Source organism: Nerophis lumbriciformis, linkage group LG05 (assembly GCF_033978685.3).
Source record: "Nerophis lumbriciformis linkage group LG05, RoL_Nlum_v2.1, whole genome shotgun sequence".
Classification (NCBI taxonomy): domain Eukaryota; kingdom Metazoa; phylum Chordata; class Actinopteri; order Syngnathiformes; family Syngnathidae; genus Nerophis; species Nerophis lumbriciformis.
In genome coordinates, this window is record NC_084552.2 from 45,050,333 (window position 1) to 45,074,365 (window position 24,033).

The window sequence follows — 24,033 nt, forward strand, 5'->3', positions numbered from 1 at the left end:
AACCGTGCACAGTCACTTTTAATCAACTTTGTTTGCTCTGTGATAGCGTTGCAGGGTGTACATGCAAGGTTGAATAAGTAAGACATTCAGGCTGTCATTGCATATAGAGTGAAAGAGAAAAGAAAGAGCACATGGAAAAAAGTAACTATCTCCCCCCCCTTTTTTTTTTCTTACAAAGAAGCTCAGTTGGAGGCAGCAAACCTAATAGCTGTCCAGTGCTCTTAAAAAAAGGAATGCACACACAAACACGCACCCAGCAGTAATGAGCCTTTAGCCGGTGCTCAAAAAGCTCAGAGTCTTTTTCAGAAAGGGCAGGCCATGAAAGTTTTATTTTACTTATTACACCACGATTATGTTGTTGGCTTTGTTGCAGCATTCAAAGCCAGCTAATGTGTTGACTAATTACACATTTAATAACAGCTTCAAGGATGGAAATACGATATAAAAGAGGAAAATGTAGATATATCCATCCATTTTCTTCCGCTTATCAGGTCGGGTTGCGGGGGCAGCAGCCTAAGCAGAGAAGCCCAGACTTACCTCTCCCCAGCCACTTCGTCCAGTTCCTCCCGGGGGATCCAGAGGCGTTCCCAGGCCAGCCGGGAGACATAGTCTTCCCAACGTGTCCTGGGTCTTCCCCGTGGCTTCCTGCCGGTCGGACGTGCCCTAAACACCTCCCTAGGGAGGCGTTCGGGTGGCATCCTGACCAGATGCTTGAACCACCTCATCTGGCTCCTCTCGATGTGGAGGAGCAGCAGCTTTATTTTGAACTCCTCCCGGATGACAGAGCTTCTCACCCTATCTCTAGGGGAGAGCCCCGCCACCCGGCGGAGGAAACTAATTTCAGCCGCTTGTACCCGTGATCTTGTCCTTTCAGTCATAACCCAAAGCTCATGACCATAGGTGAGGATGGGAACGTAGATGACCGGTAAATTGAGAGCTTTGCCTTCCGGCTCAGCTCCTTCTTCACCACAACGGATCGATACAGCGTCCGCATTACTGAAGACGCTGCACCGATCGATCCGCCTGTCGACCTCACGATCCATTCTTCCCTCACTCGTGAACAAGACTCCCAGGTACTTGAACTCCTCCACATGGGCAAGATCTCCTCCCCAACTTGGTGATGGCACTCCATGGAATGTAGATATAATTGTAGAGAAAATGTGTGTGAGTGTGCATCTGCGTGCATGTCTGTCACCTTCTCCCAAAGTGGTGGAACTCGGGCGTCGTACATGCAGTTGAAGGTCTCCTCCAAGCTCGATGACATTACCACCAAGCCTTTGATTCCCTTCTCCAGCTCTACTAAGGACGATCTAACACACAAACATTCAACATGCTAGTCTGCTACATTTACCCCCTTCTGTCGTGCACATTTTGCATATTTGGATACAGAATGTTTTTTGACATATACCAGCTGCAAAATAACACAACGTAACACAGAGATCATACATGATGGTGGTCAACAAGGAGTTGTATCTCTGGATCTCTTGCAGTAGAACCACATCCAACGGTGAAGGATCTAAAAAGAGTGAGCTGGCACCCTCGTAGTCGATCACAGCCGGGATTGTCTGACGCACGTCGGCCAACAGATCCAGCACCTGGAGACAGTAAAAAACAGGTATACTCAGTTGAAGACAACAATGAATTTGATACATTCCCCCATAGGTGAGATTCCTGCAAAGAAACTAAAAGATGTGCGATGCCACGTCGGAGTTGTAATTTATGCAACCAAGTAAGGGAGAACTCAGCTGGCCCATAAAGGCGTACATTCTGCATCACATAACACTGATAAGCATCTCTAAGTGTTGCATAACCAAATTACGGGCGTCGCTCTGTAGCAGGCCAAGATTTGTTTCCTTAGGAAATTGTCCTTATGGGTCTTGCTACGAATAGAATGTAACTGTGTTAGAGACAAAAAAGTGGGTCAAATCTCTTTTTTTTTTCTTTCTTTTTTTTTTCTTGTCCTTTCCAGCTTCTCAGGCAAATCATATTGTTGATGTAGATGCCCACATCGGCTGTACAGATTTACTTTACTAAAGAGAAGTGTTTGGTACTTCTCTTGTTGCCTTATTTGTCTTTGACTTTCTTAAATGTATTTATGTTATCATTTGGTGCAGCCGGGCCGGAGCAGGAGGGGATAGAAAGAGAAAAAAAGGAAGAGGAGGAAATTGTGGGGACAAGTGGGGGATAAGACAGAGAGACATAAACAACAACAGCAAACACAACAACAATAATAACAACAACAACAATAGAACAACATCAGCAAATACGATATGAACAAATATGATAGTAAAAGCGATAGCAAAGAAGCAGTTAGTGAAATAAATAATACAGAAATGACAATGAACATTATTACACTACAAATGGAGCTATACAAATACCAATATAAATAGCACTGTTGATAATGAATAATAACAATAATTTACCTCTATTATCAACAATACAATTGTTCAAATGCAACAATACATATATATAATGATAACTTGAAATACAAAAGAAAGCAGATAAATGGAGTGGAAGAAAGAGAAGCCAGCTATATTAACCTTGTAGATTGTTATAGTAACTATAGGTTAAGCTTTGTCAGTGTGCCATGTGTTACCCAGTTTCCCCTAGGGTAACAACATAAATATATTTTTAATAAAACGTGATTATATGCATGAGTGTATGTATGTATATGTACTTGTATATGTACAGTATGTGAATATGTATGTTTGTACAGTGAATGTATATGTACAGTATGTATATATGTATGTTTGTACAGTGAATGTATATGTACAGTATGTGTATATGTATGTTTGTACAGTGAATGTATATGTACACGTATGTGTATATATATGTTTGTACAGTGAATGTGCGTGTGGATGTACGAACTTTGAGTGTGTAGGTATGTACTGTATTTGTGTATGTATGTGGGAGCGTAGGTACCTATGTATGTATGATTAACTGTGTGTATGTGAGTATATATGTGTATTTGTATGTACAATGTAGTCAAATCTCTTTTATTCTCACCACACCTTGTCCTCCCGACTGGGACCAGACCCTGCTGTGCTGGCGCTGGTCACCTGGGGCTGCAGGGACAGCAGTGTGTCAAACAGGGACTTTGTCTCGGCGATCTGGCTGGCAATGTCAGCATTAGGGTGCTGGCCAAACAAGTCGGGGTGCTCTGTGGACGGCAGCATGTTTATGAAGTCCTTGTAGGAGGACAGGGGTCCATCGTGAGGGATGTAATATGAGGATAAGGTGGACAACCTAAGAGGAGAATTGAGATAAATTGTGTGTTAAAAGCATTGAACGAAAGCAATATAAGGAAAGTGTCAGCCACTCGATGTCCACATGGTGGTGCTGCCATGCTGCAAATGTGAGGGAGCATGAAAGCCACAAGTGTATTTTGGGAAAATGTGTCAGAAATATATATATGTATGTATACTGGCTGTATAGAGTACGGAATAAGCCTGTGTGCCCATTACTTGTAGTGAGTCTCAGCAACAGCTGCCTCGCAGAAGTAGTCGTTGATATAGGTGGTGAGAAGGCGTCTGTCCCAGTCGTCAGTCACATGACCTCCATAGTTCACCTCTGCGATGAGATACTTGAGGGCGTCCCAGGGTATTTGCTCATACTCGTTCAGGTACAGACTGAGCAGATTCTCGCTGACCTGCAGGAGACGACATAACATTATCAGCCTGAATTAGACAACAACATCAACACCTGTTACCTCAAAGTCTGAATTGTTGAATCCATAGATAATGTTCCAGCCCAGCTGCAGGAACTTATTTCTTTCCAGAAGAATACTGTGAAAAAAGCAGAGGGAGAAAAGCAGCTTCCTGTAGAAGACTGGTTTGGAGCAGCGGGTGAACTGAGTGTCGGTCACCAGATGGTAGAGACGCTTCATGTTGGCTTTTACTCCCTGAGGACAACGCGGGCAGACATGATACACATATGCATGTGTGTGTATACTGTATGTCCATATTGTGGTGGTCACACAGTGTTCCAGGCTCTACCTTTGGAGGCTCTGTGGTCATCTTGATGCCCGCCTGCAAGATGTTGATGGGAAATTCAGGATGTGGTGAAGAACTGAGCCAAAGTCTGAAGTCTGTGTGGGGCTTCTCCACATCTAACTGATCCACCAGTTTATCAAGCTCAGGCATCCAAGAGAGTGAGAGGTGGCAATTGGCAAGAAAGACCCAGTGGCCTAGGGCAGAAAATTAAAAAAAATAGGCACTCAGTAGTTAGACCGCTTCCAAGGCATTTGTCACATGTAAAAATAGGATCTCATAAGGAAACAGAAGATAGATACCCTTTTGGACGCCCTCTTTGATCATTTTCCTGGCAAAAGGAGCCTGACCTTGACCCAAGGAAAGAGCGTGAAAATGTTTGCTCATGCCCGATGTCTCGGCCAGCAGCAGCAGCGCTCCTGTGGGGTCCACGCCAGGAGACAAGACAAAGACCAGCGGAGACATGCACGACGATTCATCCATGACCTGGTGTGAAAACAGAGTTCGGGATCAGCACAGAGCGAGTAACAAGACGTTGTTTAATGGCGTACTCACAGCCTTCATGTCGAGAACGGGTGGCTCTACAAAACGAGGCCCAAGGTTGTTGACAATAAAGGTGGTGGAACAGAACAAGACACGGTCTGGCCGCAGAGAACGGACTATGAGCATCCTCTGAAGCTCGTTACAGCTGTTCTCCCAGTCTCCTGCAGGGACCAGACAGAATTAACATGGCTTACCGAAGGGCAGTTTGGGAGCAAAAGTGGAAAACCAGAAAAGGGGGATGATGGGGAAAAAAAATTCCTGAGAGAGGAGCAGTTGAATTTAACAATCATTATTGTGTCTATTGCTACACCACAGCATCATGTACAAATGTCTAATTAGAAACTAACAGCAACAACACTCAAAATGTGCAATTAAGTTTGTGCAGCTGTAGAACAGTAGAAAAAGTAAAGCATTGATGCAGTCGGGAATGACACAACTGTATGCTTTTTGTGCTATCTTTGGTAGGGGTGCAGGGACAGGGAAGAAATGTGGTTAGAGAAGTCAGCATGTTGGATAACAGCCAAGGAAGGTCACATTGTGTGCAGGTCAGAAGATATTATAAATATGTCAAATTGAATATCAGTAAGTGATTTCTTTTCAAGTTTGAAGATCACAACAAATAATGTTTGGGTTTTTTTGTTGCTAGAAGATGGTGGGCAAACCCTTCACAAGTGTTCAGGATCCTGGTCATTTATAAATGTATGTACAATGCTACAACTTTACAATATAAATCAGCTGAATATGTCAACAAGGTGCTAATGATTATTAGGTAAAAACTGGTTTTATACAACAAAGTATTTTGTACACACTCTTTCATTTACTAGGGCAAAGAGCCTGCAGTTATTCTATTTAGTTTTTTCTATTTGTATATTTGACTATTTATAGACAAACAACATATCAAACAAGCATTCAAGACCTATGGACAATTTAAAGTTTTCTAATGTGCATATTTTTGGAATGTGAGAGGAAGCTGAACTACTCAGCGAAAACACATGCATGCACAGTGAGAACATGCAAACTCCTTACAGTGATGCCCAAACAGAGATTTAAAACTGGGTTTCTTAAATGTGCTGCCAAAATGCTAACCACTAGTCTATTGTGTGGCACCTTCCTGGCAACCTCTCATAAAAAAAATTTACATTACGGCCTACGGTTTAGCATGCTTGGCAATATATAGCCCTCTGTGAAAACTAATTTGGCAACCCTGTCTTACACCGTACACAAACCTGGCAGAGGGGCTTTCTCTGGCTCTGCACTGGTGAACCAAAGCTTCCAGTCCCGGGGATATTTTTCAAATGAGGCCATGATGCCATGGAAGTTGGGCAGCTTGTCCAATTCTGTGATGTTGTCCCAGCTGGAATCCACAACCCAATTAGTGCACGGGTTTTCCATTTGATCCCTCTTGTCAAGTACCTGGAAACAAAAACACACTTGTCGCAGGTCATCGTGGAAAAATTTGATCAATCACTAATGCATTTGAGCAGGCTTTTCTTACAATTCCACCACGGAGAAAGAAGCTGTACTCATCCATGTTGAGTGTGCCGGCAACTTCAAGGATTTTGGCGCACATTTGGAAACTGAAAAGGAGCTTGTGCATCTCAAACAGACCCCGACACGCATATCTGCAAGGAAACATGCAAAAAGGGGTTTCAATGATGATGCTATCAATACGATTTGACCTCACATCTTGGCTGCACCTTACTTGTACACTGCATATGTGTGGAAGTCGTTGAGGTTGATAATCCTTTCCTCCAGCTTTAGGCTGCTTTTGCTCTTCTCAATGCTGAGGTTAAACAGGTTGATGTAGGCATCCAGTGAGAACTGGTACATGGGATCAATGCGCCCCATGTCATTAAGGATGAAGAAGAGAATGGAGGCCCGCTGAGCACATGCACGGTAGGCCTGTCAAAGTAAAACATTTGATTGAATTAATTAAAATAGACAGAAAGTGACACACTAGCGCTGTTAGCCTGCTTTTGCGACAGACCTCTCGAGCGGTATCAATCTTGATTTCAGTCACTTCACTGGTCTCCAGCTGCTCTGAAACCTCAGAGGCCGTCACTTTAGATGTCTGCAAGGTGTTCACCAGCTGTACGTCGTCCAGCAAGGAACCACTCGCCTCATTCAACAGCCTGGTGGAGGGGAAAAAAACTTAGTGAACATGTAATTGACATCACCCACTTATTGAAAATCGCATGTATTCACCTAAGGATCTCATCTTCTAGCTCCTGCAGCCGCCTCTTTCCTGAAGCAATGCTCATTACCAGATTGTCTTTTTGCTCTTCCAGGTCTGGACGTTCCTTACGCACCACAATACCAAGGAGTTGGGCTTCCAAACCCTACCAGCACACACATTTAGATTAATACATCACTCACAAAAAATATATTAGAATAATGATAACAACAACATGATAAGAAATCTTAAAAACTCCAACCTGCTCTTTGACAGCAAAGTTGACAATGGTAGTCTTTGTAGAAATCTCAGGGGTGTAGTGGGGATTAGACAGTTTGGTCGTAATGTAGAAACGAAATTCTGGACTATACTCCATCTCCTTGTCACCCAACTTCAACATTAGCCTGCCACCTGGGAAGCGAACCAAAGTGAAGTACTTTGAACTTGGACTTTCACTTGACCGGTGACCATTACATAGGACATCTGTTTGTCTGTGTGTATCTGACCTATTCGTGTCAGAGACTTGTTGAGAATCGGGTTTAGAGACGGGTCCAAGTTTTCCTGGACATTCTGCAGCAAGACAGGATTTCCAAACTGGATGGCATTCTCCAGTATAAGCAAGTAATCTGGCATCTGGAAGTCGATGAGTTTAAGACCCTGCACACATCCACACACAAATTCTTGAGTTTTGTTATATGTTTAATTATGATTTATTAATTTGTCTTTTTAAATAATGAATTATATGATTTTTATTTTATAGTATATACAGTTGTGCTCTTAACTTCACATACCCCTGCAGATTTTTTTCCCCCAATTTAAAGATGCCAACAACAGTGTTCAAACTCTATTTAGTAAGTGGGAAATGATGGATTGTGTTGAAACAACATAACAGTCAGGTAGACCACCATAAATTTCCAGAAAAATAGTTTGGGATGCAAATAAAAGGCTGCATATAACTTAAACTGATATACAGGATTCTCTAAAGAAAGTGGTGTGGTTGTTTCAAACTGGCAGAGTTGGAAAAAGACAGCCATTAATACACAAGTGCAACAAAGCCGCCTGCTTACAATACGCCAAACACACAGAGACAGGCCTCAAAACTTCTGGAACAAAGTTATTTGGGCTGATGAGACCATTGTTGAACATTTTGGGCACAGCCTGAAACATAACATTTGCAGAGAAGTCAACACAACCTCTGCTGCTTTCATTATCTGTCTATCATCACTATTGTACACCGTCACCATTCCTACTGTGACACACAGTGGTGTGCTAATGTTTTGGAGATGTGTAAGTTGCAAAGGAACAGGGAACCTGGTCAAAATTGATGCCAAGATGAATGCAGCATGATATCAGAAGAGGATTTACTAGAGTAACTTCACTACTTAGCCCAAAATCTGCCAAGGGACGTACTGTACTTGGACATTCCAACATGACAAAGATCCACAACACAATAGATGGCCATCTCAGTTTCCCAATATCATTGAGACTCTCTGAGAAGATCTCAAATGTGCGGTTAATGCAAGATAGTCTAAGTACTTACAGGAACTGGAGGCTTTTTGCCATCAAAAATGGGCAACATTACCATCTAAGAAAATGAAGAGTTTTCGTATTGTTAGCTTTTGTTGTTTTCAATATTGGTTTGTACTGTAGCACTTTCAATCAATCAATCAATCAATGTTTATTTATATAGCCCTAAATCACAAGTGTCTCAAAGGGCTGCACAAGCCACAACGACATCCTCGGTACAGAGCCCACATAAGGGCAAGGAAAAACTCACCCCAGTGGGACGTCGATGTGAATGACTATGAGAAACCTTGGAGAGGACCGCATATGTGGGTAACCCCCCCCCCCTCTAGGGAGACCGAATGCAATGGATGTCGAGTGGGTCTAACATAATATTGTGAGAGTACAGTCCATAGTGGATCCAGCATAACAGTAAGAGCCCAGTCCACAGTGGGGTCAGCAGGAAACCATCCCGAGCGGAGACGGGTCAGCAGCGCAGAGATGTTCCCAACCGATATACAGGCGAGCGGTCCACCCCGGGTCCCGACCCCGGACAGCCAGCACCCCATCCATGGCCACCGGACCTGTGTGTCTCCCCTTCCACAAGGGGTAGGGGGGAGCAGAGGAGAAAAGAAAAGAAAAGAAAAGAAACGGCAGATCAACTGGTCTAAAAAAGAGGGGGCTATTCAAAGGCTAGAGTATACAAATGAGTTTTGAGATGGGACTTAAATGCTTCTACTGAGGTAGCATCTCTAACTGTTACCGGGAGGGCATTCCATAGTACTGGAGCCCGAATAGAAAACGCTCTACAGCCCGCAGACTTTTTTTGGGCTCTGGGAATCACTAATAAGCTGGAGTTCTTTGAACGCAGATTTCTTGCCGGGACATATGGTACAATACAATCGGCAAGATAGGATGGAGCTAGACTGTGTAGTATTTTATACGTAAGTAGTAAAACCTTAAAGTCGCATCTTAAGTGCACAGGAAGCCAGTGCAGGTGAGCCAGTATAGGCGTAAAGTGATCAAACTTTCTTGTTCTTGTCAAAAGTCTAGCAGCCGCATTTTGTACCAACTGTAATCTTTTAATGCTAGACATAGGGAGACCCGAAAATAATACGTTACAGTAATCGAGACGAGACGTAACGAACGCATGAATAATAATCTCAGCGTCGCTAGTGGATAAAATGGAACGAATTTTAGCGATATTACGGAGATGAAAGAAGGCCGTTTTAGTAACACTCTTAATGTGTGACTCAAACGAGAGAGTTGGGTCGAAGATAATACCCAGATTCTTTACTGAGTCGCTTTGTGTAATTGTTTGGTTGTCAAATGTTAAGGTGGTATTATCAAATAAATGTCGGTGTTTAGCAGGACCGATAATCAGCATTTCCGTTTTCTTAGTGTTGAGTTGCAAGAAGTTAGCGGACATACATTGTTTAATTTCATTAAGACACGCCTCCATCTGACTACAATCCGACGTGTTGGTCAGCTTTAGGGGCATGTAGAGTTGGGTGTCATCAGCATAACAATGAAAGCTAATACCGTATTTGCGTATGATGTCGCCTAGCGGCAGCATGTAAATACTACAGAGTGCAGGGCCAAGAACCGAACCCTGGGGGACTCCGCACGTTACCTTAACATAGTCCGAGGTCACATTGTTATGGGAGACGCACTGCATCCTGTCAGTAAGATAAGAGTTAAACCACGACAAGGCTAAGTCTGATATACCAATACGTGTTTTGATACGCTCTAATAAAATGTTATGATCGACGGTATCGAAAGCAGCGCTAAGATCAAGAAGCAGCAACATAGATGACGCATCAGAATCCATCGTTAGCAGTAGATCATTAGTCATTTTTGCGAGGGCTGTCTCCGTAGAGTGATTTGCCCTGAAACCAGATTGAAAAGGTTCACAGAGATTGTTAGACACTAAGTGTTCATTTAGCTGCTGTGCGACAATTTTTTTGAGGATTTTCGAGATAAACGGAAGGTGGGACACCGGCCGGTAGTTTACCATGAGGTCAGGATCGAGGTTAGGTCTTTTGAGCAGAGGATGAATAACCGCTTTTTGAATGCTAGTGGAACAGTGCCAGAGGAAAGTGATAAGTTTATAATATTTAGCACTGATGGACCTAATAATACAAAAAGCTCCTTGATAAGTTTCCCAGGAAATGGGTCAAGTAAACATGTTGTTTGTTTTGTCCCCTTAACACATCTTAACAATTCCTCTAATGTTATTTCATCAAAGAGAGAGAAACTATTTTGGAGGGCGGTATCCGTCGTAGATACAGTCGTATCTGTGTTAATAGAACCCAGTTGTAGCTGCGATGCATTGTCTTTAATCTCCTTTCTAATGAGTTCAATTTTCTTATTAAAGAAATTCATAAAATCATCTGCTGAGTGGGTGGAGCTACTGGGAGGAGTCCCTTGTTGGGTTAGCGATGCTACTGTACTAAACAAAAATTTAGGATCATTTTTGTTGAGGTGGATGAGATTTGAGTAATATTTAGCTTTAGCCAAGGTAAGCATGTGTTTATAAGTTATTAAACTATCACTCCATGCTTGATGGAAAACCTCAAGTTTAGTAGCACGCCATTTGCGTTCCAGCTTTCTACACGATAATTTATGGGCTCTAGTTTCTTCTGTAAACCATGGGGTGCGCCTTTTAGGGGCTCTTTTTAGCTTTAGCGGTGCTATACTATCAATAGTGTCGCGCAGGGCGTCGTTAAAGTTGTTAGTGAGGTTATCAATACAGCCGACATAATTTGGAAATGGTGCCATTACCGCAGGCAGTACGCCAGCAAGAGTCATCGTTGTGTCAGCATTAGTGTTGCGGCTGCTATAGTAGTTATTATTATTAGTTTGTTGACAATGAGTCAGAACTTCAAATTTTATAAGGTAATGATCGGACATTACTTTAGTATACGGGAGTATCGTAACTTTGGAGGTGGTGACACCCCTGACAAGCACTAGATCTATCGTATTACCGTTGCGATGCGTAGGTTCATTTATTATTTGTGTAAGACCACAGCTATCAATTATAGTCTGGAGCGCCATGCACTGAGGGTCCGATGGGGTATTCATATGGATATTAAAGTCCCCCATTATGATTATATTGTCGGCGTGCGTCACTAAATCAGCAACGAACTCTGAAAATTCACTGATGAAGTCCGAATAAGGTCCTGGGGGGCGGTAGATAACAGCCAGGTGGAGAGGCAGCGGTGTGACAAACCTCATAGTAAGCACCTCAAACGAGTTATATTTATTATTTAGGTTCGGGGTAAGGTTAAAGTTTTTGTTGTATATGAGTGCGACTCCCCCAGCCCTTTTAATGGGACGGGCAATATGCGCTCCCGCATAGCCAGGAGGAGACGCCTCACCCAGCGCAAAGAAATCGTCTGGTTTGAGCCAGGTCTTGACGAGACCAATGACGTCAAGATTATTGTCTCTAATGACCTCATTAACTAATAACGTTTTGGAAGATAATGATCTTATGTTTAAGAAGCCCATATTATAGGTAGTGGGCTGTTTTGAGGAGTTTTTGTTGAAATTATCCGTAGTAGCAATATTAATAATGTTGCGATTATTATGTGTAGTGCACTTTAAATAATTTCGACCATATCTAGGAATTGATATGACGGGAATTTTCCGATTGTTTGCTTGATGTTGTGATAAACTGAACGCATCATAACTTGCCACCTCAGTAGAGTGCATGTCTACTTCTGATAAAGCCATCACAGAAAAAACATTTCGTGAGTTGTGTATTGTTGTAAAATAGTTGCTATGTGTGCAGGGATTATCCAGCCTGGCGCTGGCTAGTTCTATTTTAACTGACTTCTCACCCGGACTAGCGCTTCTTTGAGGATTAGCCTTTCGCTTTGTTGTTAGCCCCGCTCGGCATCCCCGCTTCTGCTTCCGCTCACACCGCTTACGTGTCTTCCGTTGACGGTCCCCGCTGGCACTTAACTCCGCTGCTTCAGAGGCCGCTGGATGTAGCCAGCGAAGTATTCCCATGCTAGCGAGGAGGTCCAAAGTACACGCATCTTTCAGTCTATAACGGCCCGATCTATCCACATCCAGAATCGTCTGTCGGTCGTATTAAAATGTATTTCAATGAAAATTGCATAACAAATAATATCTAGCAAATAATAGCAGCCCTTTGAGACATTTGTGATTAAGGGCTATATAAGTAAACTTTAATTGATTGATTAACATGTTATTGTTATTATTTATTATTTCTGGGGGGCGTTGTAATGTCTTACTCTGTTCAGCGATCCTTGGACACCTCCATCTCGTATTCCTTTGAGTATAGAACAATCACTTGGGGCTAAGAGAGCACAGCTTGTAGGTTCAATGAGCACAATTGAATAGCTTATTGTCCAGACAGCAGCATGTTTATCTAAGTTTAGATTGGGGTGTGTTGTTTCTTATGGGGAAAGACGTTAATGTCTCTTGTTTTCATGTTAGCATTCAAGCTAGCGAGCTGGCGGCAGTCAGTTCGTGAGTTTATCAAAGTGCAGTTATCAATCCCGTTTTTTCCATAAAACAGTAATACTATCAGTCGAGAGTTTTACCCCGGTTATAATTTTTACTGTTTATTGTTACTTCTTTAACACAGTAATAAGGACCAGGGCATGTAAACTTTCATTAAAGTTCACTTTGGCAGTTTCAGTTGTAATTACTATTTTGACTTAATATCATTCATATTCTACCAAAAATGGCAAAGAAACCACAAATTGCATGTAAAATACAAACACAACTCTAAATGTTTGGGACATGACTTACTCGCTTCTGCTCCATTTTCTTGATCCATTTCATAGCTTGGCCTTGCGGGTCCACCATCAGTGGACATCTTGAACAGGACAATTAAACATTTGTTTTTCAAATCAATATTCCCACTACTTGTGTATATTTACTAACCGATTGCCACGGGTGACGATGACACCGTTCTCTGTAGAGAAAGCATCAGAGGGCAGGCCTTGAATATTCCAGTCCCTCACTACTGTAGGGTTTGAAAGAAAAGTAGAAAAACTGAATCCTGGGGTACACAAGATTTCCTGGTGCTGGACCTGAGGAGAGGGAAAAGAGATGGGCAAATAAATACTGCATGAAAATTGAAAATTTAGGGCCTGATCTCCTAAAGGTATGTGTGTACTAAAATACGTGCAAATTTGATAGCACAAGCAAAGCTGATCTACTAAACATGCACACAGAGGATTGTGTCTCTTTAGTGAGCAGAATAAGGAGCAGGATAAGGAGCATTCATTCATTGTGTCTATCTTTATTAATATGCAGAATATATGCTGATTATCACACCCACAATACTGGGAGAAGAAGATGCAAATATAATTATTCCGCAAACGCTGTTGGACTTATCAAAAATAAACCTCACCTGTTGGTGCTATTTTGTATCTTTATTTAGCACGTCTAAAAGGTACGTACAAAATGACGGCTGTAAGAATGAGGCGATTGCGCAGCAGCTACGTGTTATGCATGCTTGTCAACATACTGTATATGGAGTGTCATAAATGAAAACATCAGACATATTTTCTAATCACTAATATTATTTTATACATTTATAGCTGCTGGATGACTTAAGTGGCTGATTAAAACGCATTCAATTGATGCGTATTTATGTCTGCTGGTATTTTTTTTATGACGTTCGTTTTTTCATATAGAAGATGTATTATTAACACATATCCTATGTAAAATAAACTTTTTGCAATATGCATTTTCTTGCATATTACTCTTCACATTCACAGTTAGTACTGCAGCCTCTCCAACTAGCGCACCTTCAGTGCGCAAAAAAGTGGTTCCCAATGTAGATGCACCGCATGATTGCTTCTAAAATGCCCCAAAAAAGTGGTGAATGTCTGCTGCTTGTTTCAAATCATAGCTAAACGCAACATGTAGAACATGATAACATGAATGTGCAGTAAATGATCGAGTGCTTCTGTGGTAAAAGCCCTGTATTGTACACACAAAATCCTCATTTAGATAAGGCGGTCTGCACCACTTTTCAATTGCACACGCAGATCACACGCAACACAAGCAATTTATAGTTTGCACACGCTGTTTAGCGTGGTATCTAGATCGTAGTAGATCAGGCCCTTAGTCTTGCATAAAATATGTAGTTCTCACCTCTGTCATCCAGATTTCAAGCAGTTCCACTCTATAGTTGGACAGGAAGGGTCCCATATAGGACAGAAAAGATGCTGCAAGCAAGCAGTCTCCAACCAGATAGCCCATGTTCTCTTCAAGACCCTGACAGATACACGTTAATACTCACACCATACAAATTGGCATGGAGATCGTATCCTACCTTAACAGTCTGCTGCCAGCGGACCCCCTCCCCAGCCAGTCCTTTCACCAGTTTGTCAGCTCGATCCAGTTTCACCTCCATATCGTCTGACCTCCTCTTCAAATCTTCCTTGGTCGCCACTTTTTCAGCGTATTGTTTGTTTAACATTGCCAATTTGTCCCCCACCTGTGCACAAAACATAATTATCATCAATCATATCAGTGTATCTTTGTCCTGATGTATCTCATGGGCGGTTACCTCTTTCAGTTTGTTCTCAGACTCTTGTAGTTCACCTTGCTTTTGTGCAAGTTGGGCTGAGGCACTATTCAGCAGCTCCCGCTTTGGCTCCACCACCCTGAAGATACACCCATAGACCTGTAACAATATAACACATATTTGCCTTACTTCTGTCCTATATTGTTGTTGTTATGGTTCATGATGAATATCCATACCTCCATGGCTCTAACCCACATGCACAGGGACTTTGCAGCCAGAGACACTTTGCCAGTGATATCAGGCTGAAAGTCGGGCTGTCTGCAGTAATTACCAATCCTCTTCAACACGCGGTCGGAGATGTTTTCTTTGTCAAAATTGATCAGGGTTTTAATAAAGTTGGCCTCACCTGATGCAAACATTCAAAGAGACAACATGACCAGCTATTCTTTGTTAAACATTGAATACAGCAATATATATGTTTCTTTAATTTGCTTTCATTTCATTGAACCACTTGAGAAGAGTTCAAAAACAGTCCTTCTCGCTCACCCAGTTGTCTCTTAGCTTCTGCCCAGGTGGGCTCCTTGTTCAAAAGAGTCATGACCGCCTGCATCACTTTCTCTACCAGAGCGGGTGGACGACCATAGGACTTTATCTCGGTCATGTCCTTCTTATTCAGAGATTCAAGAGCCTTCGTGGCGAAAAAAGTCAAAGTTGATGAACGCCATCAGTAGTCAGATGAGACAAGAATATCAGTGATACCTTGGTGGCCTCATCCAGGGCTGGCAGGGCTTCATCTAGCTCTCTCAGTGCATTATCTGCCAGGGCTTTACATTGCATTTCTTCCGCTGAAATTTTTTCCTTTTTTGCACTTACAGTCTAAACACAGAGAAAGAATAAGACTCACACAACCTGACATGACATCAAATACTGTACTTTCACCAATTACTTTGAGCGTCTTAGATATCTGACCTTCTGCTGAGTGTCTGCCTCTCTGGTTTGTTGTACAATAACAGTCAAGTACTCATCACACTCCTTCTGGTAGTCAGCCACCTGCTTATTGGCCTCCTCCAGTTGCACTGTCATGGCTGCCACCTTCTCACCTGTGTCACTGATCTTAAAAAGCCCATTTTGCAGCTTGTTCACCTGATCTCCTAGTTCACTGCGCTTCTCAGCCAGAAGCCTGAATAAACAAATGACAGGTAACAGGCTACAAATCCATAAAACAAAGTGCAGTTATCATTATACACTTCTAGAGGTGCCTACTTCTTATAGCCAGACACCAGCTCCAGATAGTTAGTGGGTGTCACATAATTATGTCTCTTCAATTCCACTTTCATCCTGTGTGACATCTGTGCCACTGACTGGTGTGTGGTCACAAAAATGGAGGCAACCTTCGTTGCACCCTGTAAAGTTATGAACTAAGTGTAAATTTGGTTGGTAGTTGGCAGGTTTCCAAAAAAACTGAACAGAATGAGCTAAAATCAAATGAGGTATGTTCTGTAGTGAAACAGTGTTATATTTAGCAGCTCAGCAATGATTGTTCTCTTACTCCCTCAGAGGATCCAAGTACCAATCCTTCCAAGTACCGCTCAGCGACCTCCAGCAGCGCATCTTTCGGCCACTCACAGAACCAGTCTATGGTTGTGCAGTTGACAAGTGCCGGGTACTGTAGAATACGGTTCCTGGAAGCAACATCATTTACATGGTTTAACGGCTCCAGTTGAAGATGGAGAAAGTGGGGAGGAGAGTGTGAAGATACCTGAAGGGGTCTCCCACTGGACTCATGCAGAGAACAACGTGCATGTTGTTCCTGACGCGCTCTATTAGAAAGCTAAATAAGGAGTCAGGTGTTTCCACCACATTCTCCTTTCTGGCAGAATCGGACAAGCAGTTGCAGACCTCCACAAACTCATCTTGCTTGTAAAGGTTGGGGACCTCTCCAGAACTCAGGATATTGTTGATGTCCTCTAGGAAGGATTCATCCACAATCTGGGTGTCATTAAAGAGAAAGACAGTGGGCTTGTTGTCCACGCCAGTCAAACGGTACAGCTTCTTGACATCTGGAATACGTTTGGGAAAATGATTGTTTAAGGTGGCACTAAAGAATAGTTGAGCCATCTTGAAACTTACCTTCTCTGAATTCGAGCTTGCGATACTGTTTGGTGATTTCCACCTCAAACACCCCATACTCGCAGATGGAGGCAGCCATCTTGGACAAGCTCTGTCGGCCCGAACCCCCAACACCGACAAGTAGCATGTTTCCCCTTGGCTGGCTGATCACACGGACCACTCGGGTTACTGTAAAGGCAACACATAGATCTCATGGAATATTATAATCTAAATATATTGAAACAATTTTAGTGTTTTTCTAGTGTCTGACTATGTTCAATGGCGTCCCGAAAGAGCACCAGGTTCATGGGCACTACGCCTGGCGTCAGATTGTACTCTTCTAGCTGAGTCTCCATGAACTTCTTGAGAATCTTCATGTCCAAAAGGTCTTCATACACCCCAGACTCAGTAAGGAAATCACCTTAAACACACCAGGGGATCACAGTTTATGCTACCATCTTTTCTTCATCCCTTGTTTGTGTGTGAACATGCTGCAATGATGTACCAAATACTGGAGGTTGTTTATCAGGGCATATGTTGTGGAAAACGAGGTCGAAGAGGGCACCCATTTTCTCCGTTAGCAATGTGACAAAGGCTTCCATGTCAGTCTGGTCAATGAGTCGGTCAGAGAAAACCCTGAAATTTTTAGCAACTGTGATTAGACCATGAAAGGAATGGCAGATATCAACATCTCTTGAATCTGCTCGGGGGTCAAACCTTATCAGAGGTTACCTGAAGCACTCGTGGATCCACAATCTAACCATATTCTGTTTACTATCGTGAAACTCTGGATGTGCTCTTAGCAGACCCTGAAACACCTATATTAAAAAATGTCACAAGTAAAAGATGATAAATATGTGTGTTTTTGGAGGTAGACTTTTTGAACACATGTACATGAACCTTGGAGATATCCCTGAGGTTGAAGAGGTAGTGTGTCTTGGCTGGAGTGGGAAGAAATCGAGCCGTAACTGAATAATACAATTCTAAAGTGGCCTGGGTGAGAAGCTCTCCAACTGGCTTAAGGTCCTCCTTAAAACCTTGCAGCTTTTGGTTAATCATGGTGCTGAAGATACGTCGTATTTGAGAGTCCTGAACACATAAGTGCCGTGAATACTTTTTATCATCTCAGTCATTGTATTCTCAGGGCATTGAATCGATCGCAATTGGATTGTTTGGTTTGCCTTTGAAGATGTTTCGCTTCTTATTCGATCAGGCTTCATTAGCTTATGCTTACAGAGATAGATAGGACAACTATAGTCTCAGATGGTGTTGAATACAACATATCCTCTAAGGTGGGACATGACCCCTACATGCCACAACATCCCCCCACAAGAATGGTTTTGGGTTTTTTTTCGTGCAAAACAACAGTTAAGATACGATGGAGTGAGGCCTCTGCTTATTTAGAGATTTTTGAATCTCTTAGGAAGGGATGAAAGGACAGCTTTGTATGTGAGGCAACATATGTGGGATGCACCACCAACATCTCAGGCCGTATCTACATTAAGCCGGATAACTCCTTAAACGAATAACTATTTAGCCTAAACCCGTGTCAACCAGACTAACCCATCGTTTAAGGTTCCACTCCTTGGATATTTTTTACACGGGTAAATGCGCCACAAGAAAGGACGATGAAGGTGAAGGTAAACGAGTGAGGAGTGTCCTGACCAGATATCTAAATCCCTAGATTGATTGTTGTAAAATGTTCTTTATTACATTGTTCACTTTCACACGCCCATTATAGATTCATGTATGATGGCGCAGGTGTGATTCACTACAATAGGGCTAGTCTAACAGCTGCTGATGGTGAGGCAAGCAATGTTTACCATTGAAAGAAATGTGGCAATAGGCTACATTGAAATACTTCCCATACCAGACTGCCTGGTAAGGAAACACTTCTAAGTCAGAGGTGACTATGACGTAATATATGCGCGTCTGCCATTTTCCGCGCATGCGTATTAGGTCGCGTTGCGCCGGCGGACAGAGGGGCGAGGGTGTCTTAAACGATGGCAATGTGTGTGTGTGGACAGGGATAAGGTTAGGTGGGTTATATCCTGTATAAACTTAGCCGGCTTAGCGTAGAGGCAGCCTCAGACTAGAGCTGTCCTATCTAAGTCTGGGAGCATTAACTGATGAAGCCTGCTCGAATGAGAGGCAATGCGTCTTCTAAGACAATGTGAACAGTCCAGTTGCAACCGATTCAATGCCCTGAGTGCTATAGTTTTGTGTTGTAGATGATGCAAATTGGAGCGAAGTTCAGCACAACTTACATTAGGAAAAGTCATGTTGACGAGGTTGAAACGACTCTGCAGACGGCCAGAAATGTTAGTTCTTCCTCCGCCGGGGGGTCCCATTGAGGCCAGCAGCGACATTTTCTAACAGTTGAAACATTCATAAGTGAGTGTTATACAGGTCTTGTATAGTTGTAAAGGGATAATACACACACAGGAGTGTTATTTTTGGCAGCCACCTTAGTTTTAGTCTTAGTCATATGAACACATTAGTTTTAGTCACATTTTAGTAATTTCTATAGTTTTAGTTGAAAAAACTAAACAAGGTTTTAGCCAGTTCTAGTTAAAACAAAGAAGATGAAATAATAAGTATTTCAACCTTAAATTAATTTAGGTCAAAAAGTATTGGAAAATGAGATTAAGATTGATTTTAATTATTTTGCATAACAGCCAGATTAATTACTAGATTGACAATTCTAACCTAAACTTGCCCATGGATGGAGATGCATTGCTGCCGTACTGTTGAGCAAAAACATTTTATTATCATATTTCAAACAATATTTTTTTTATGAACTGAAACCCTACTTTATCATACTTAAGTGTCACACAAATGTTGTGAAAATAGCAGATTGACAAATTTAACACAATTTTGACAAAATACTAAATTGACCTGTTTCATATATCACAACATGCTAACAGAACATCCACAAAGAGATGGGAACTGAAACATTACAGAAGCTAAATCAGTGTGCTGTGCATTTACAGGAGGCACATGCAAACAGCAACAGGTGTGAAATACTACATCTCCCACTTAACCATGGGTCAATATGACAAATATTAAATAATCTGCATGTTCGGGGTGGGTGATACTGTGAATTTTGGTATCGATCTGATACCAAGTAAATAAAGTGCTAGTATCGCCTTATTTTTGCTGTATTTATCCAGCACAAGTGAAAATAATGCCTACATGAAACCGGGTGCAATAAAGGTTGGGGACCCCTGTTTTACAGAACACTTGGAGCAAAACATTTCTTAAAAAATACAAATACCGGTAATATCAAGATAATAGTTAAATGGGAAACACTAAACGGTAAAAGTATATCAAACAAACCTTTTAATGGAGTGGTCACTGCTAACTTGTGCATTCTTCAGCTCTGCTCCCTTGTACTGGAGTGTGTGGTACCTTTTCCATAAAATCTTGCACTTTTCTGGCATTCTTGATTATATCTTGGGGAACTCTGAAGAAACGTTTATCCTTTTCGCAACTTAAATGGTTCGTACAGCCAAAAACAACGCAAGCATGGGGCATTTTTCTTCGAGCAAGGCTAAACGGCGGTGAGTACCCATTGAGAACGGACGCTGACTTGGGTATTGTAGGATTGCAGGCTTGTCAATTGAATCATTGATTTGTTTTTCATTATTCCCACATACTAGTAGTGCGTGTATGAGTGTGTGTACTCGTGTGTTTTTTGCTGTGTGGTGGTACCTCCTTCTATTTGATATCAAGTTCATTTTAGTGTGGTGCTTGTTGTTGCATTCAATAATAAAGAAATTGCCTGCATTGAACTTGCTCTGCTTCTGACACTGTTGTGTTGACATAAAACCACATCAAAAGTATTCATTACATCATTACTTATTAGTAGCAAAAGTTATGGCTCGAGTAACGATGCTATTATATAATGGCGTTATTCTGAACACTGGGACTTGTTTTAAATTACCCTCCAAAAAATATCAGCGCAATGAGCTTTCAGAGATCAGTGATATTTATTCTCCCTGTTTGTGTCCACATTTATTACTGTTCATTCAGGTTTTCTTAATGATGATCGTTCTGTTGTTTCAAAACCCCAAGCCATTTTTGTTGACGCTGTCGCCATGTTACATTGCCCCAAATGCACGCAAGGTGGAAGGAGTGACAAGAATGGTACGGAAGTTGACACCAAAGAGATACTTTTTTGTTTTTCACTGAAAGATCACGTGCACAATAGGCAGGAATGTTGTGCATTTTCATCCCATCTCATCTCTTTAACAAAAACTCTCACACGTCTCTTAATGTTTTTAGTCATCATAGAGCCATGTTTACCTTGTCATCTTCATGTTATCGTCATGAAATAAGGGTCATCAATGAAATCATTTTGTTATTGTCATCACGCTGAAGCTAACAACTCTGACACACAAAAAGCACCAGAGTAAAAAACCAACACTCTTCTATCTTCTCTTACCTTGACATAAGTCGTCGTCTGTTTCTGACGATCAAACCAGAAGCCGTAGTCAATCCAGAGACGCAGCAGCTCTAGTGGCGGCTGTGAGCCAAAGAGGTCGTTCGCTGGCATGTTAAGGTCATCTAGGTAACAAAGCAGGTCCTTCCCTCCTGCCGGCACAAAAACACCCTTGGTCCTCTTCTCCAAGCGGCTTTCCACAATGGCCTGGATGTTATTTGATGTGGTCTGGATAACCATGAAAGGAAAATTGTTTACATGAGCTAATTTGAGCAGATGTACCATTTTAAGTATCTGGAGAATCAGCGCTAACCTGTGAGGACATGTTGATAGTGAGTGAGGACCAATGACTAGTGTCCAGACTATGCAAAACACCATGAACCACCGATGTTTTCCCGGTACCGACAGGTCCGGTGAGCAGCACTGGATACTCAGCCTTCACCATCGCCGAGACCAAGTAGTTGTAGCGAACCGTGTCCACTGTCGGAACCATGATCTTATAGAATGGGGAACTTAAAAAGAGAGTAAGTTGGAATTTTGTTTTGTCCGGTACCAGATTCCATCTTGCAACTCACTTGGGGTTATAACGCCAGCCTTTTGGCAGTTTATCTTCAAATGGAGCCCAGGATTTGTTCTTGACGTGTACGTAGTATTCATACACTGTGTCCTAAAAGATGGAAAACGTAAACATTCAGAATATTTTAGCTTGTTCCCTTGACATTCATACTAAGGCTGCACATTAACAGCTAAAATTGCTGTGACTGTTCGATTGACAGTGTACTGCTGTGATGCTCAAACACAAACCTTAAGGGGAAAGGTGCCGTCCAACTCCCGCAGGAAGTTATCCATCTTCTTGCGTCCATCCTCATCGACTGAGGCACAAATGGACCAGATGAGGCTAAAGATAAACCAAAGCTCCACATTCCGAGGCAGGCTCTCCTTGTCAGACATGTTAACCTTCCAATGGATTTTTCAAATGATTATTAGCTACACGACAGGGGAGATTTTACGAACATCTCCCAATGTGTTACCTTGCCTATGGTAAGGGCCTCATACAGGCGGCAGAGCGAGATGATACTATTGAGTTCCGTGACAGGGATAAACTCCTTACAGTTATTCTTCTTGAAGCTCAATGTTCTCTCGATGAAATTCTCAAACAAAGGCTTCAGATGTTCCACCTCAGCCTGCAGAGACATTATGCATGTTAGAAATTTATTTTGCATCATTGTATTTTGTTGTGGTAGTTAGGCCTTGTTGTGTACCTTCTGCCGTTTCTCGAGCCAAGACTGGACAAAGGGGTTCCATCCCAGGTCGACGTAATCATTGTAGACCATTCCACAGCGGGACACTGTCGCAGGAGAAGCCTGTGCTAAATTCTCCACTTCAAACAGCAGAGACACCTGTTCAGGCATGGAAATTCTCTCTCCATTGATGAGCGTGAGCACCTTGTTGTCATCCATGACAGAGTTCATGCTCTCAATCCACAGTGTGTCCACGGGCCCATCAAACACAATCCACTTCTCATCTGGTTTATCATCTAAACATCCCCACAGACCACACAACACACGCACACACAAACACACATTAACAAGCACACATTATGTGACTGACTACAACAGGATTTAAAACTAGACCGATAATCTGTTTTTGGCATGTTTACCTGCACACGCTGTTCTCATGACACTGGAGAGGACTCCATCACTCCACTCATTAGTGGACAGGTCATTTTCGCCATACAGCTCTCCAAGACTCATGGCTTTGGGGTTCAGTGGAAAATCCTTTTTGAAAAGCAAAGTGAAGCATTGAATCATGCATGTCAATTTTAAGTTATGAGGTTGTACTCGAACAACGAAAACAAGAAATACCTGCACAAGCTCAAAGCCTGCCTCTTCCTTGTTGTGCATGGCGATGAGGGCATTTTTCAGCGTTTTCCAGGTGACTGTCTTGCCACAGCCTGTCTTGCCCACTAACATAGACGAGTGTCGGGAGTTTTTGGTCTCATAGAGTTCGATGACTTTGGTCAGTGTGAAAGATGTCACTTGCAGGCCTTTCTGACAAAGTTCTACCTGAATAGCCTCCTTTAGCTGAAAGAGAAATGGCACCAAAATATTGCTGAAGAAGGCAGAATTGTATGTATTGCAATGTTTTGATTGAGTTAGCCTACTTTTCCGTAGTCTATTACAGGTGTTTCTACATCAGGGAACAAGTCCTGGGTGATTCCATTGAACAGCGGCAGGTCAGCAGAGGTCAGTTTAGCAATATTCATATCTTTCATGGCCATGAGTAAGACCTAAAGACAGAAATTGTGTAGATTAATGTAGAAAGAATCACAGGGGCAGCTAAATCTCAAGGCAGACTAAAAGTCTCACTTCTTCACCGGGGACGTTCGGGCAAACGCGCCGCTTTTTGCCGGCGTAACGGAGCAAGGAGGTTAGTGCACGGAGGCCAAAGTCGTAATGGTCTTGCTTTGACAGCTGCTGCATGGCCAGAGAGTACAGGGTGAACACCTTCTTAGCCAGGAGCTGGCAACAAAATGATAGATGGGAAGGACAAAGGAGGATGCAGATGTTAGGATGTAAACAATAATGCATACATTTCTTTTCCAGCACCTTGCAGTCGTTAAAACCCTCTCCAAACAGTATGATCTCAGCAATTAAAGTAGAATCAGGCACCACCATAGAGATAGGTCGAAACATGGACTTGAGGTTGTCTGGAAGCTCAGAACGACCAGCGTAACCTAAAAAACACAGATTAG

At 42.4% G+C, this 24,033-nt stretch overlaps 1 protein-coding gene across 3 annotated transcripts in view; it reads right to left on the reverse strand.

The window, feature by feature from the left end:
* Positions 1 to 24,033, reverse strand: part of dnah2 (dynein, axonemal, heavy chain 2) — a 58,717-nt gene that overhangs the window by 7,211 nt on the left and 27,473 nt on the right. For all 3 annotated transcript variants that reach the window (XM_072913244.1, XM_072913245.1, XM_072913246.1), the window contains 44 exons: positions 23,888 to 24,015; positions 23,648 to 23,800; positions 23,443 to 23,568; positions 23,144 to 23,362; positions 22,939 to 23,056; positions 22,541 to 22,815; positions 22,310 to 22,462; positions 22,083 to 22,235; positions 21,854 to 21,945; positions 21,592 to 21,790; positions 21,282 to 21,506; positions 19,102 to 19,206; positions 17,735 to 17,923; positions 17,567 to 17,652; positions 17,340 to 17,470; positions 17,106 to 17,255; positions 16,856 to 17,023; positions 16,485 to 16,785; positions 16,275 to 16,407; positions 15,989 to 16,128; positions 15,695 to 15,905; positions 15,485 to 15,601; positions 15,272 to 15,413; positions 14,962 to 15,131; positions 14,768 to 14,884; positions 14,531 to 14,695; positions 14,350 to 14,472; positions 13,129 to 13,277; positions 12,994 to 13,060; positions 7,212 to 7,362; positions 6,968 to 7,116; positions 6,738 to 6,871; positions 6,520 to 6,664; positions 6,235 to 6,434; positions 6,028 to 6,154; positions 5,759 to 5,945; positions 4,545 to 4,693; positions 4,292 to 4,475; positions 3,996 to 4,186; positions 3,710 to 3,901; positions 3,465 to 3,649; positions 3,012 to 3,246; positions 1,447 to 1,595; positions 1,196 to 1,310 (listed from right to left, as the gene is read on the reverse strand). In XM_072913244.1, the coding sequence (XP_072769345.1) occupies positions 1,196 to 1,310; positions 1,447 to 1,595; positions 3,012 to 3,246; positions 3,465 to 3,649; positions 3,710 to 3,901; positions 3,996 to 4,186; positions 4,292 to 4,475; positions 4,545 to 4,693; positions 5,759 to 5,945; positions 6,028 to 6,154; positions 6,235 to 6,434; positions 6,520 to 6,664; positions 6,738 to 6,871; positions 6,968 to 7,116; positions 7,212 to 7,362; positions 12,994 to 13,060; positions 13,129 to 13,277; positions 14,350 to 14,472; positions 14,531 to 14,695; positions 14,768 to 14,884; positions 14,962 to 15,131; positions 15,272 to 15,413; positions 15,485 to 15,601; positions 15,695 to 15,905; positions 15,989 to 16,128; positions 16,275 to 16,407; positions 16,485 to 16,785; positions 16,856 to 17,023; positions 17,106 to 17,255; positions 17,340 to 17,470; positions 17,567 to 17,652; positions 17,735 to 17,923; positions 19,102 to 19,206; positions 21,282 to 21,506; positions 21,592 to 21,790; positions 21,854 to 21,945; positions 22,083 to 22,235; positions 22,310 to 22,462; positions 22,541 to 22,815; positions 22,939 to 23,056; positions 23,144 to 23,362; positions 23,443 to 23,568; positions 23,648 to 23,800; positions 23,888 to 24,015 (6,998 nt within the window). The remainder of the gene's footprint in view (positions 1 to 1,195; positions 1,311 to 1,446; positions 1,596 to 3,011; positions 3,247 to 3,464; positions 3,650 to 3,709; positions 3,902 to 3,995; positions 4,187 to 4,291; positions 4,476 to 4,544; positions 4,694 to 5,758; positions 5,946 to 6,027; positions 6,155 to 6,234; positions 6,435 to 6,519; positions 6,665 to 6,737; positions 6,872 to 6,967; positions 7,117 to 7,211; positions 7,363 to 12,993; positions 13,061 to 13,128; positions 13,278 to 14,349; positions 14,473 to 14,530; positions 14,696 to 14,767; positions 14,885 to 14,961; positions 15,132 to 15,271; positions 15,414 to 15,484; positions 15,602 to 15,694; positions 15,906 to 15,988; positions 16,129 to 16,274; positions 16,408 to 16,484; positions 16,786 to 16,855; positions 17,024 to 17,105; positions 17,256 to 17,339; positions 17,471 to 17,566; positions 17,653 to 17,734; positions 17,924 to 19,101; positions 19,207 to 21,281; positions 21,507 to 21,591; positions 21,791 to 21,853; positions 21,946 to 22,082; positions 22,236 to 22,309; positions 22,463 to 22,540; positions 22,816 to 22,938; positions 23,057 to 23,143; positions 23,363 to 23,442; positions 23,569 to 23,647; positions 23,801 to 23,887; positions 24,016 to 24,033) is intronic.